Source organism: Artemia sp. Qi Xiang Cuo, chromosome 5 (genome assembly GCF_049724085.1).
Source record: "Artemia sp. Qi Xiang Cuo chromosome 5, ASM4972408v1, whole genome shotgun sequence".
NCBI classification, from domain to species: domain Eukaryota; kingdom Metazoa; phylum Arthropoda; class Branchiopoda; order Anostraca; family Artemiidae; genus Artemia; species Artemia sp. Qi Xiang Cuo.
The window spans coordinates 26,498,577-26,511,098 of record NC_142798.1 but is presented as its reverse complement, the minus strand read 5'-3'; the positions used below and the strand labels follow the sequence as shown (position 1 = coordinate 26,511,098).

General features: G+C 34.2%; 1 protein-coding gene across 1 annotated transcript in view; it reads left to right on the top strand.

Moving 5' to 3' along the window:
* Window positions 1–10,920, top strand: part of LOC148951984 (lysosomal alpha-mannosidase-like) — a 397,289-nt gene extending 386,369 nt beyond the window's left edge. Inside the window, exon 9 of the mRNA XM_089089462.1 lies at window positions 9,605–10,920. Within this exon, the coding sequence (XP_088945588.1) occupies window positions 9,605–9,793 (189 nt within the window). The 3' untranslated portion in view covers window positions 9,794–10,920. The remainder of the gene's footprint in view (window positions 1–9,604) is intronic.
* Window positions 10,921–12,522: the final 1,602 nt, after the last annotated feature.

The window sequence follows — 12,522 nt, the reverse complement described above, 5'->3', positions numbered from 1 at the left end:
TAATATGGAGACAGTAGTTGTATTGGACAATATTTTTTGCTCTTTTGGAGGGAGAAGGGATGCAGCTGAAGAAATATACTCTTTTTGGCCTTTTCAATTATTTATTTCACTTCATTGTATGGCTTCTTTTTTAAAACAATGCTTTATGCTTCAGTTCAGTGCATTTTTTCTAATGATTAATATAACTATTAAAAGGGAATATCATATGCATATAAATTTAAGGGATCTGAGTGACCCTTTTCAAGTTTGCCAGAAACATTTTTGCTATATGATTTGGTTAGGGCAACAAAAAAAAAATAACCAAATTCTTCATAGTAACGAATGGTAAGTGAATAACGATCCTTGACAATAACGAAAGTATAAGAGCCTAACTATTGATAACATTAAATCAAAGAATCAGCTTCTTATGGTGATCCTAAATATGTATTTGTTAATTAGTTATTAACAAATTGTTGAAAGTTCGTATGATTATAGTAAACAACTTAATAAGGGGTAATTTCGGTAAACATATGCCGTCAACTTTTGCTTGCATCGCAAGAGTACCCATGAGCTGATATATGAAGCCACCATAATCAGAAATGTTTCCCCTAAACGGAATGCTGGGAATTTTTTTCCCCTGAACAGATAGGTTTTTTGTCTTTTCCAGGAGTGATTGTAATTGCCTATTTGCCATTTTGAAAAAGATTTTATTTTTTACGGTGCCACTTTGAAAAATATTTAACTTTCTACGGTTATGAAGTATAAAGCTGTCAAATATATTGCTTTTTGGTATTCAAAATTAATCGAAAATATTTAATAAAAATTTTTATTTGATTTACTTAATCTTAGTTTTAACGTTTTACTTTGACCAAATTACTTTGATAATGCGTTACTCTTTATGAACACTGAGTAGTCTAAAGGCATCATATATTTAGGTGTTTGATAACCAAATTCAATACTGTCGATATTGTTTAAAAATATCCGTCCAGCGCTTCGACATTAATCAACGGAACAGATATCTGGGAGTTTATATCTTAGTTTTTGTAAGTAGGCTATTTTTTTGTCTATTATTTTTTGATTACTTATTTTTTTCATTTTTATATACTTTTACTTTAATTGATATACTTTTTCCATTGCATTTAGAAAAATGTTTGTCTCTAAGCATCATTAAACCAAAAAAAAAAAAAAAATTTCAACTAAAAGTAAGGAGCAACATTAAAACTTAAAACGAATATAAATTATTATGTATATGAGTGGGGTTGTCCCCTCTTCAGCACCTCGATCTTAACGCTAAAGTTTTTCGGCACTTTAAAAAAAAGTTACGTATTGCTCTAAATAAACGACCTTTGTGTTTCAGAAGTGGTTTTTAAAGAATTGGGACAAAATTTAAAGAGTGAGGTGTTGAGGAGGGGGCACATTCCCTCATGTACGTTATAATTTCTCCTTACTTACCGTCAGTTATCATGATCTGTTTGATTAACATTCAATATCCAAACAGAGATCATTGAAATATTGATCTTTTTTCTGCGTTACCAAAAGTATTGCTTTCATAATTCTTTACAGTCTCATGAAATGTAATTAAACAAATAGAAAAGATTTTTCAACTAAAGTAAGGAGCAAGTTTAAAACTCAAAAGAAATTGAAACTACTTTGCATATAAGGGGGACTGCCCCCTTTTCGACACCCTGCTCATTACACAAAAGTTTTTTAGCGCTTTGATTTTTTTTTTCCAATTGCAAATTTTCTTTAAAAATTTGAACAAAAGCCAAATTTCACAGTAAAGAGTAAGAAGTAAGGGATGAGACAGACCTTTGATCTTTTACATAACTGAAGCCATCACAAGCTCTGTAATATGATTTTCTTATCGATAAATACATTGCATTCATTAGTTTAAATACATTGAAGTACTTCACATAAATAGAAAAAGAAAAATATTACCATTTGAAATTGCTGAAAACTAAGTTCAGTATTTGCCACCCCAAAGAAATTTACTGGCGGGGCTGATGATGGCCTGCCTTGTTTTTTCCCCCTCTGTGCTGGAAGATATGGGAATTTATTATTTTAGCTGTATAGAGAAACAGTTTAATTAATTCCGACTCGTTTCTACCTCTTTTGAAATTTATGTGAAGCCTCATGATGAGTAAGCAGTGTGTCCGTTAATATGTACTTTTTTAGGAATCTAGCCTATCCCCGCCTAAAAAATGACTCCCCCCCTCATTGTAGCTGATACGCAATTACAGATCACCAAACGTAGCCTAATTTCATTACAAATAAAGTGAATCAACTTGGTTGAATCCAGTACTGCCACCGTTTGGCATTACTTCTTTTGCAACTGGGATGTATAAAATACAGTTGTTGGTACTTTTAAATTAACTTCTCAGAATTTTAAATTGATTGCAAATTCGTCCTCTTTGGGGTAAAGTGGTAGTTTGGTGCCATAAAATGCCAGAAAACTAGACTTTCCTCTGGCCCAACCTGTATGGTCATTTAAAAAAGAGCTTCCAATGTGCGTTTGAATGAGTTCCCTCCCAATTATCTTGGACATTCGCTTTGATACAATGATCCCTGGGAAAAATCAAAACAAATAAGCATGCATCGACGATGTTTCTTCTGAAAAAAAAAAATGCGAAACTCCATTCCAATTTTGAAGATTGGAGCTCGAAACCTCTATAGTAGAGTTCTCTGATATGATTTTTTTTTATTAAGGGATTTTCAATAAGATCACTCACATTTCTAGGGGCGTTCCCCTTTTTTCAAAAACTTGGCACCTTTTCTCAAATTTTTAGTTGTGGGTGGGTGACAATAAACTATACTTAGAATCAGCATAAAAAAACAATACTGTCGGTCTAGCAATTGTCAAGAGAATTCCATTTTTAGTTTTGGTGGAAATTGGCCCTAGTCACTTTTTACTTCCCATTTTTTTTATCACAAACTATTTGATAAGATTCTCTTGTGACAATTTTTTTTTAACCTGTCCATTTTATTTAGTTGAATAGGCTAATAAAAAGAAAGAGGATCAATTTGACAGCTCAATAGTAAGTTTAAATTTAGCTTTTCTTTCGCTGTTCTGTAAATTTTTTAACTGTCTGAACACATAAGGGATTTAAGTTCAAGGTCGATAATTATCCTGGTATAAAAGAGGTATATTTTACATGGCCGGTATAAAATCAAGACGTGGTATCTATGCAGGCAGGATGATTTTTGAATATCTCTACTCTTTCTATAAACTATTCTAAGGAGTAGAAAATTGCATAAAGACAAGTCTACATTTTTTATAATTTACGTAAGCAATAAATCTTTCTCTAATTTTGGTTTGACCATGATTTTCTTTAAAGATTAAACGCCAAATGATTACACATATTATTGATTAAATAAAGCGATCCCTTTTCCAGGAATCCTTGTCGGTTAATATTTTCTGTATTTTGTTTCATTTCGCATGCAATTTAATTTTTCTTTTTGTTTGAGAGTTTAGCAATAAAAGTATTTAAAATTAAACATATTCTTGCAAAAATAGATATCCTGAAATATATTCCAAGTCACCCCCTCATCCCTGCTAGGTTGGCGTCTATCCCCCCCCCTGGAAAATTTTCTGTGGTGCCCTTACTAAATAAGTGTATTCTTTCCTGTCAATGTTTTACCAGACGTCCTTATGTTTTTCTTTAATTGATCCTTCTTCTTTTTTAAATTTCTATTATTTTCTCAATTTCTAAAGGCTGATGTTCAGAGGAAAAAAAAATTCTACATATCTATCCGCTTTTTACCTTTTTGGCGATTTTGTCTTTTAAAATCAGGTGAGAGCTTGAAACCCTGCTATTCAAATTTTGGATTCTCAAACAAGGACCGCCTTCTAAACCCGTTTGTATTCATCAAAAGATAACCGCCCTATTTTTGCACAGTAAATTTCTTCTGCATAGCTAATTTTCGGTTTTCATACCGTCCAGCCTTAATGAAGGCACGCAAATAGCATTCTTTAAAATCTATGGAGGAACCTTAGCTTTAAGCCAGGACTGGATTAAAGTTAATATTAAACTGAAAACTCCAAATAAATGCATATAAATTTTGTCAAAGATTCTAAAGCTCAAAATCATAATCATTACAAGTACGATATTAAATTACCGTTTACGGAAGGATGGTTTTTGATAAACTCAATTTTAAGTGAGTTCTTCTGCTATTTGTAGACAAGACATGAATTTCCTTGCGACATGGAGGATCGAACCTAGATCACGGACGTTGCCGGGCGTAGCGTTAACCACTCCGCTGTCGCAAGGTATACAATATACAATATACAATAGCTGTTTTACTCATTTCAATAAATTACATAGAAATATCCATCGTTACCACTACTGTAGTAAATTCAAATTGTGTTTGATCTTTTTGATTGTTAGCATAAACAAAGACGATGAAGAATTAAAAAAAGCAGTTACTTCAATTTTAACATCATTAAATTACCTTCCTATGATTGCCTCATCTGACATTTCTTATCTATCTATTTATTAATTGGAAACCCATCATAAACAAAAAATAACTGAGGATTGAAAAAAAGAAAAGAAAAGAAGGTACAACAATATAAAAATATAACAGAGATGCCAATAACAATTTTAATAGACATTACAAAATCAGTAATAAAATAGAGCCTTATATAATACAGTAAACATTAATGCAATGAACCTCGTATTAGATACTAATTAAATAAAAAAACAATTTTTTTCAAATGAAAGAAAGGAGCAACATCAAAACTTAAAAAGATCATTAATTATTATGTGTATAAGGGGGATCACCCCTCCTTAATACCTGGCTCTTTACGCAGAAGTTTGAATTTTCTCCCAATTCTTGAAAAATGACTTCTGAATCGCAAAAGCCGTTGAATTAGAACATAAAGCTCTTTTAAAAGTATAAAAAAAACATTGGCGTAAAGATCAGGGTACTGACGAGGGGTGACCCCCCTCGTATACATAATAATTTCTGTTCATTTTAAGTTTTAATGTTGCTTCTTACTTTCAGTAAAAAAAAATTGCTTTTTTCTTTAGTTTCTGATCTTTTTTTTAAATAATGCTGGGAAATACGGCTCCCTCCCAGTGGAAAATCCTCTTCCCTTATGAAAAATTGCTCCATGGAAAGATCCTTCCATGTAACCCCCTTCCACCAGAAAATTCTGAAAACATCTGTATACTTCCCAATAACCAATACTATATGTAAGCAATGAGCAAAATTCATAACTTGCAGCCCCTTCCTCGGGGACTATGGGGGTTTAAGTCATTCTCAAAGAAATAGTTATTACATTTTTCAACTAGGCTGAAAAAAAATGGCTATCCCAAAATTTTATGGGGTGACTTTAAAGAGAAAAAAATAGTGTAGGAGGGGGGCTAGCTGCCCTCCAATATTTTTGGTTACTTTCGTGACCGCGAGACCTCACAGTCCCAATATGTAAAAACCCCTTTTGGCACTTTTAAATCGATTGCTACAGTAATAAAACCTGTTTCATCGTGTTCCGCCTTTTTTAGCCATTCGATTGATGGGTAACAAGTCAAAGTAGCGCTCAACTGGAGTTATTTAGCTGACAGTGAAATTAGGCTGTTTGTTTTTTTTTTTCAAAAAAGGTAAGAAGTCTGTTTTTTTATTTGTGATAGAATGTTACAACGAAATAAGATCAGAACAACAACTTCAAAAGTTATTACTGATGTGTAATGAAACATTCAGGTATATAAAAAAATCTGATAAAGCCATTTGGACGCCTCCAGTGATGGATTCTATTTTTGGGACCCTGCAACCCCAGTGGAGAAGGCCCTTGCGTGGCGGCGACTATAAAGTCCCGCTGGTCGAAGTTATTAAAATAACAATTTTGAAATGCTTAACAATTTGTAAATCAGCAGTAATTTTGGAATTGTTTTCTTCTGTTTTTTTTTTTAATTTCATATGGCTTATGGCTTTTTGGTTTAATTAACCTTGCTCATCACACACGCTAACTCTCACTCTCTATTACTTCTTTTTCGCCTGTTAATAACGCCTTTCTCTCTCTTTTTCAAGGCATGATTATACAAAGAATGAAAAACTCCTTCTTTCATTCTCTCTCTCTCTCTCTAGCTCTCTCTCTCTCTCTCTCTCTTTTTTTTTATCTCTCTCTCTCCTCTTTCTCTCCCACTCTCTATTTCCCGTATGATTTTATTTATAGTTCTTTCTTTTTCCAGACCATGCGAAAGCGAATGTCTACCAACTAAAGTACCATACCGAACACATTAGAAGAGTTGGGGAAGCGATCTTAGTGATTTAGATGAAGATAATGACTGGTTTCAGCAGCCTGAAGAGATGGAACCGGATCTACGGAAAACAATGACACAGAGTACAATGCTTTGGAGCCGGACCTGACTGACATCGCATCAGCTAATGTTTTCACAAGTTCAGACATACCAAAAAATGGGGAAGACTCACCACCCATTTCTCCAATTCCAACCGTACAGGTCCCTGCCTTGTTTCACCTTCATCTTCATCGGCACCAACTGCGTCTTGTGCATCTTATCAGCTTAAGAAAAATATAAAGCCACCGACAAGGAAGGCAAAAGTCGTTCAACCACAAAGGACTTGGAAGAAAGTTGTCGCAAAAACCCATCAGTTGAACTCGATGAATCCTGAGGCTAATTTAGAGGAAACAGGGAGTGAATCAACTCCTATGGATTTTTTTTTCTCACCTGCTTGAGCATTGAGCTTCTTCAGCTTCTGGTTTTTCAGTCAAATCTTTATTCACTTCAGAAGGGCAGGAATATTAATCTAAAAGACAATGTGCTTAAGGTATTCCTTGGGATACATTTGTTAGTGGGGTACTACCAACTTCAAAGCATGAGAGAATACTGGGCTACTGATCCTGACTTAGGTGTCCTTTTTGTATCGTCAAGGATATCGAGGAATAGATTCGAAGATGTTCTAAGAAGCTTGCCTGTCAGAGACAGTCTGACAGTCACAGCTGGTTAGAAAGGCTTTTCAAGCTGCGACCGATGATTGACCTGCTAAACTTCTGCTTCAAGCAGATAGTGAACCCCGGAGCCTACCTGAGTGTTGACGAATCCATCATTCTCTTCAAAAGACGTTCCACGCAGAACCAATATAACCCAATGAAGCCGATCAAAAGAGGTTATATGCTTTGGTGATTGGCCTTCATGAGCGGTTATGTCTATAATTTTGACGTTTATCAAGAAAAATTTCAAGCTTTCGAAGACAATTTGGGATTTGTACTTGGCGGTAGATTCATTTGACAAATGACTGAAGGTCTAAGTGGAAAAGAGCATATTGTCATCTTTAATAACTTATTTTCGTCTGTCTCCCTTCTTGAACAACTTAGGGAAGATGGTATCTTGGCGTGTTGCACAATTCGCTCAAATAGGAAAGGGCTTCGTATCCTTGCACCCGACAGAACTTTAAATAGAGAGCTTTGACCAAAAACATTGCGGATTGATTGGTGTCTCTACAAATGGATGGATTCCAAGGCGGTTCTGTTTGCCTCCAACTATCATGGTACAGAGGCAGCTTCTGTAAGGAGACAAAATTATGATGGGTCTACCTCTGTTATCACAGCCCCTCGGGTAAGATTATAATGACCATATGGGGGTGTAGACTTTTCTGACCAAAAAAGGGCAGCTCATGGAAGAGATAGAAAGTCATTGAAACGGTTGCACCAGCTTTTTTAGGGTTTTGATGATTTTTCACTCTGTAATGCCCATACTTTTTGAGCCAAGACTGTTCTCGATTTTCTCTAAATGTGCTGTGACGTTGTGCATCAAGGAACGGAAGAATTGTTTTGCTGAGTATCATGAGCATCATTAATGACAAAATTGTAATTAAAATATTTGATTAAATTTTTCCATTCGGAATAAATGATTTTTTCTTCTAGGAAAGTTACATGCTCAGCGGGACTGCTCGGTCCCTTCGGCTTGCATTTGATCAGGATGCTTTGTCCAGCGGGACCGCTGAGTTCCGCTTTGAACAGATTTTTTCCTACTCCTTTTAGAAGATTTTCATGTGCATATGAAAAATCAGCGTGTCTTTCTGGCCAGGAATCATATATTTTTCGTCATTTTTTTTTCGTAAAAAGAGGGCTTGGTCGTGAAAGGGTTAAAAGAGGCACTAGAACTTTTGATTTCCGATCAAATGAGCCCTCTCCCGATCTGCTACAGTCACTTGCTCGACATGATCAGCCCTGAAAAAAAAACATTAACAAACAAACACGCATTCCTGATCTTTGTTCTTGCCGAAAATGCAAAATTCCACATTTTGGCACAAAGGAGCTTGAAACCTCTTTAATCTTGTATGCTGAACCTGATGATGTGATTTTCTTGATCACTTGAGATTTTAGGGGTGTTTAACCCCTTTTCAAAAAGCGGGCAAATTTTCTCAGGCTCTGCTAGAGTCGCTAGCTCGATATGATCACCCCTGAAAAAAAAAAATAATAATAACAAATAAACATACATCCATGATCTTTCTTCCTGCCGAATGCAAAATTCCACATTTTTGTACATAGGATTTTGAAACCTCTATAATAGGGTTTTCTGGTATGCTGAATCTGATTATGTGATTTTCGTTAAGATCCTTTGAGGTTTTAGGGGTGTTTTACCCCTTTTTCAAAGAGTGGGCAAATTTTATCAGGCTCATAACTTTTGATAAGTACCATTAAATTTGATGAATGTTACATATTTTAAATAAGTATCAAAAGTTGGTTCTTTTGACGTATCTATTGTCATGAAGACTATGATTCTTAGAGTTTCGGTTACTATTGAGCCGCATCGCTCCATACTTACAGTTCGTTACCACGAACTATTTGATAAAAGAAAATGGAGTTGAACATTAATAAACACACTCATTACTTCCAAGAATAAAAAAAGGATTCGAAAGAAAGAAATATTTCCAATTTTTCTTTTTCAAACAGAGAAAATACCCTATCGCCTAGAAACAAAAGATCAGTATGTTCTATAATAGTCGTTTATGACGTATGAAATTCTACACTCCAAGGCCTTACCCAGAAGGGGGGTAAGGGGGTTTAAACCCCCACCGAAATGTTTGTCTGACTCATAAAAACGTAACATAAATGGATATTAACAAATTTTGCAAGCGTTTTTGAAATTTTTGTGTAACCACCCCCCCCCCCCCGAATTTTTTTTTTAGTAAAACCACCTCCGAAAAGAAATCCTGTGCACGGCCTTGCTACACTCAGTTAATATTTTAGTACTGAGAATCTAATGGTTTAATTTTTCAATTATGCCATCCCTAAAATATACTTGAAAATATATTTTTCCTACTATTGACTATACAATGTATAAGCATAGCTATTGGGGTCAGGACTGGATATTAGATTTGGATAGAAAATGTTTTTAATTATCTTTTTCTAAGAGCCCATCTATAAATCCATGGTTCTTATTTGTTAATAATCTCTAACATACCATCTGTTTGAAATAACTAAGTTAATGACCTAAACTGTATTTTGGGCCCCAGGCTGTTAGTAAATAGTTCTATTTAATTTAGTTTGGAAGTAGTTAATGGCATATAAAATACCAGATCCATATTTTGTAGTACCTTTATACGGAAGATTAATTCTCCCTTCGAGTGTCTATTTATTCTCTTAGAATATTTGATTATTTTTCAGGATCTGTTCACTACATTTTCAATAGCGTCTATTAAAGAACTGAACTTAGCTGCCGGGGAAATTCATGAGAGAATGGCTTGGAATGGAATGAAACACGAGAATCATCTTCGGAAACATGATTATCTTGAAGTCAATTTACAGCCAATGGAAATTCGTACATTTCTTTTGACTGTTGAAGAAAAAATTTGATGTTTTGTAAACTGGCGTAACTAGCTTTCAACTTCCGTTGGATCTACTATACTCTTGAAATTTAGATATAAACTTGCTGGTTAAAGGTAGTTCAATTTTTAGGGGGAAATATATTTAGCTAAAGATCAAATAATGGGTCTTATTAATCAGTAAACTAAGCTAATATTCTGAACTAAACGATAGTTGACCAAAAAGTAAATAGTATTACGGCATAAGAAATTAGTAAAATAATATACCGCGTGTAGAAAAATGTTTGTGAGAATTTACTAAAAAAAAATTGGTTTTTCTAACGTCCGTTTGACGTTCTTAGACCATATAAATTTAGGTTTGTCTCATACGCTTTGGATAAGTGTTTTCATTTCTTTGTCCTGTTATTGAATTGGCTTGGATATTATTACAACTATTACTAATAACTTACTGCAGCGCCAAGCCGTTTGAGGCCGAAATAGGTACGCACGCTCCTCCTCCTTCCCAATCTATCTAAAGCCTCCCTCTTGACACCCTCCCAAGAATTTCTCATTTTCCTAAAATCCCTTTTTGTGACATACCTCCCCCCTTTGGGGGGCTACCCGTCTTTTATTTGGCCCAAGATTATGGGTACTATTGGTAATTTGAAATTAACAAATAAATTACTGTTTAGATTGTGCAGTATGAATAATCACCATCAATGAAGAACATAGTGCATGATTTTTCTTCATTATAATATTTTGAATAGTCATCATTTCAATTACCGATAATCAAAATTTTAATATTGCCTGGGATGGCTCATTTGGTTCATACAGCTATGGTAAGCTTTTTCTGTTCGCCATAACTTTGAAAGTTTTCAATGACAGATCAGGCTAATTTCAGCAAAAGGGACTAAGTCTCTTATTTGGCGACGGAAAATTTCGGTACCATACGTCATAGAAGCGCGAAACGATTAATTGACCATCCTGGTTGTTGAAAACAAATGATTGACATTAAGAACTATTTCGGCCTAACATTTGGAAAATAAACCAAGTCTGACTATTTCTCTGTCATCATTTTGTTTATTGTAAGTTTCTCCTAGTTACGTCATCATATTTTCCTTTATTTACTTATTATATTTTCTGTAATAGCTAGTTGAATATTATATTTACTTATATTTAGTTTGTGTAGCTTTAAGTGTCTTGTGTTAACATAATATACTGGTGTAGAATAAAAAGTAAATTATACTTTCAACCCCTTATTAGTTGAAACCGTTATTATATTTACTCATGAAATTTTTTCAACACATTCTAAGATGCATTTTAAATGATCCTTGCTTTTTCAAATTTAAACTAAATTATTCGATTTTAATGACAGAAAATTTGCAGTAATTATACTGCCTATTTATTCGCCCATTGAATTATTTAACTGCCACTTGCCTTATCCCTAGATATTTGCTTTCAGCAATTAAGCCAGATTATATCTGTTTACCCCGCAGCTTCTATACTGAGTCTTAAGACGGTTCCAATCATTTTTAAGCACGTTGTTGCTACAATTTTGGCAAGGAAACCTGTCTTTTCTTTCATCATATTGCTTTGCTGTTAATATTTTCTGATATTTCTGAGCTATATGTTTCGCCATACTATTTGGCAACTACTGTAAAAGATGATACTTCAGTAGTTGTGGCTGGTCTAAATTGTTCCTGGAACTCCACTTCGTATTAGTAAATACTTTCTAATACTGTTTCATGATCAAAGCCTGCGTTTAATCAGTTAGTGTGTCATTGAAGTGATTAAGGAGCGCCGTCATCATTCTTTAGGTATGAAAAAAATAACTAGCTCTGGAGTGTATCTTTGTGAAAAGAGGGAGGGGGATAATGAAAGTCGTGAAAATAGTTGATATTGACACAAGACCGTTTCTGGTCAATCTGTCTTTATTTTATAACACACACACTCTCTCTCTCCCTCTCTCTCTCTCTCTCTCTCTCTCTCTCTCTCTTTCTCTCTCTCTCTCTTTCGAAAAGGGTGGTCTGTTATGATCACCATTTATATATAACTTTATATATCAACTTTATCTACAAAGTTTTTTTCGAGTCACAATATACCCAAATCAACATATTAGTTAATAATATTTCCAGTTTTGTGCAAGAGTTGGTTTGAATAACTTAAAACGTCTTGCAAGAGTGGCATCAAATTTGGCACAGTGTCTTAAAATTTGATTGGTCAGTACCCAAACATTAATGAATCTGTTTTAATCCGTTAACAAATTCTAAGCAACTAAAGCTACTGTTTGAAAAAAGCCATAACTATCTTAAAGCAAGCAAAGGATAGCTCATCTTTAGTTCAAGAATTTTTGATCAGTCCAATAAGAAATTACAAAAGATCCTATAGTCGACAAAACGGATAGATAATGGACTGGACATTAAAATGTCACAAATAACGTTTAACTCTTTATGATGAAACCAAAAGAAGGACTGGATTTAACTCAGCGCTAAGCCTTTTAGCTGTAGCTGAACTTCAATATAATAGAGTACAATCTTATGTAATAGCCTAATGCAGTAAAACTTTTGCCATTACCCTTATGCAATAACTTTCCATGTTTCATAAAATACATAGATATTTGATTGGAAATTTAAATATCAACCAAGATACTTAAATCTTTGTGACAAAAAAAGATGGTCTGAAATTTACCTAAATACTAAGCCTTCTAGCAATAGCTCGACTTCAATGCAACTTACTATAATCTTACTGGGCGGCCATAACTTATAGACTTGGGTAAAAAGT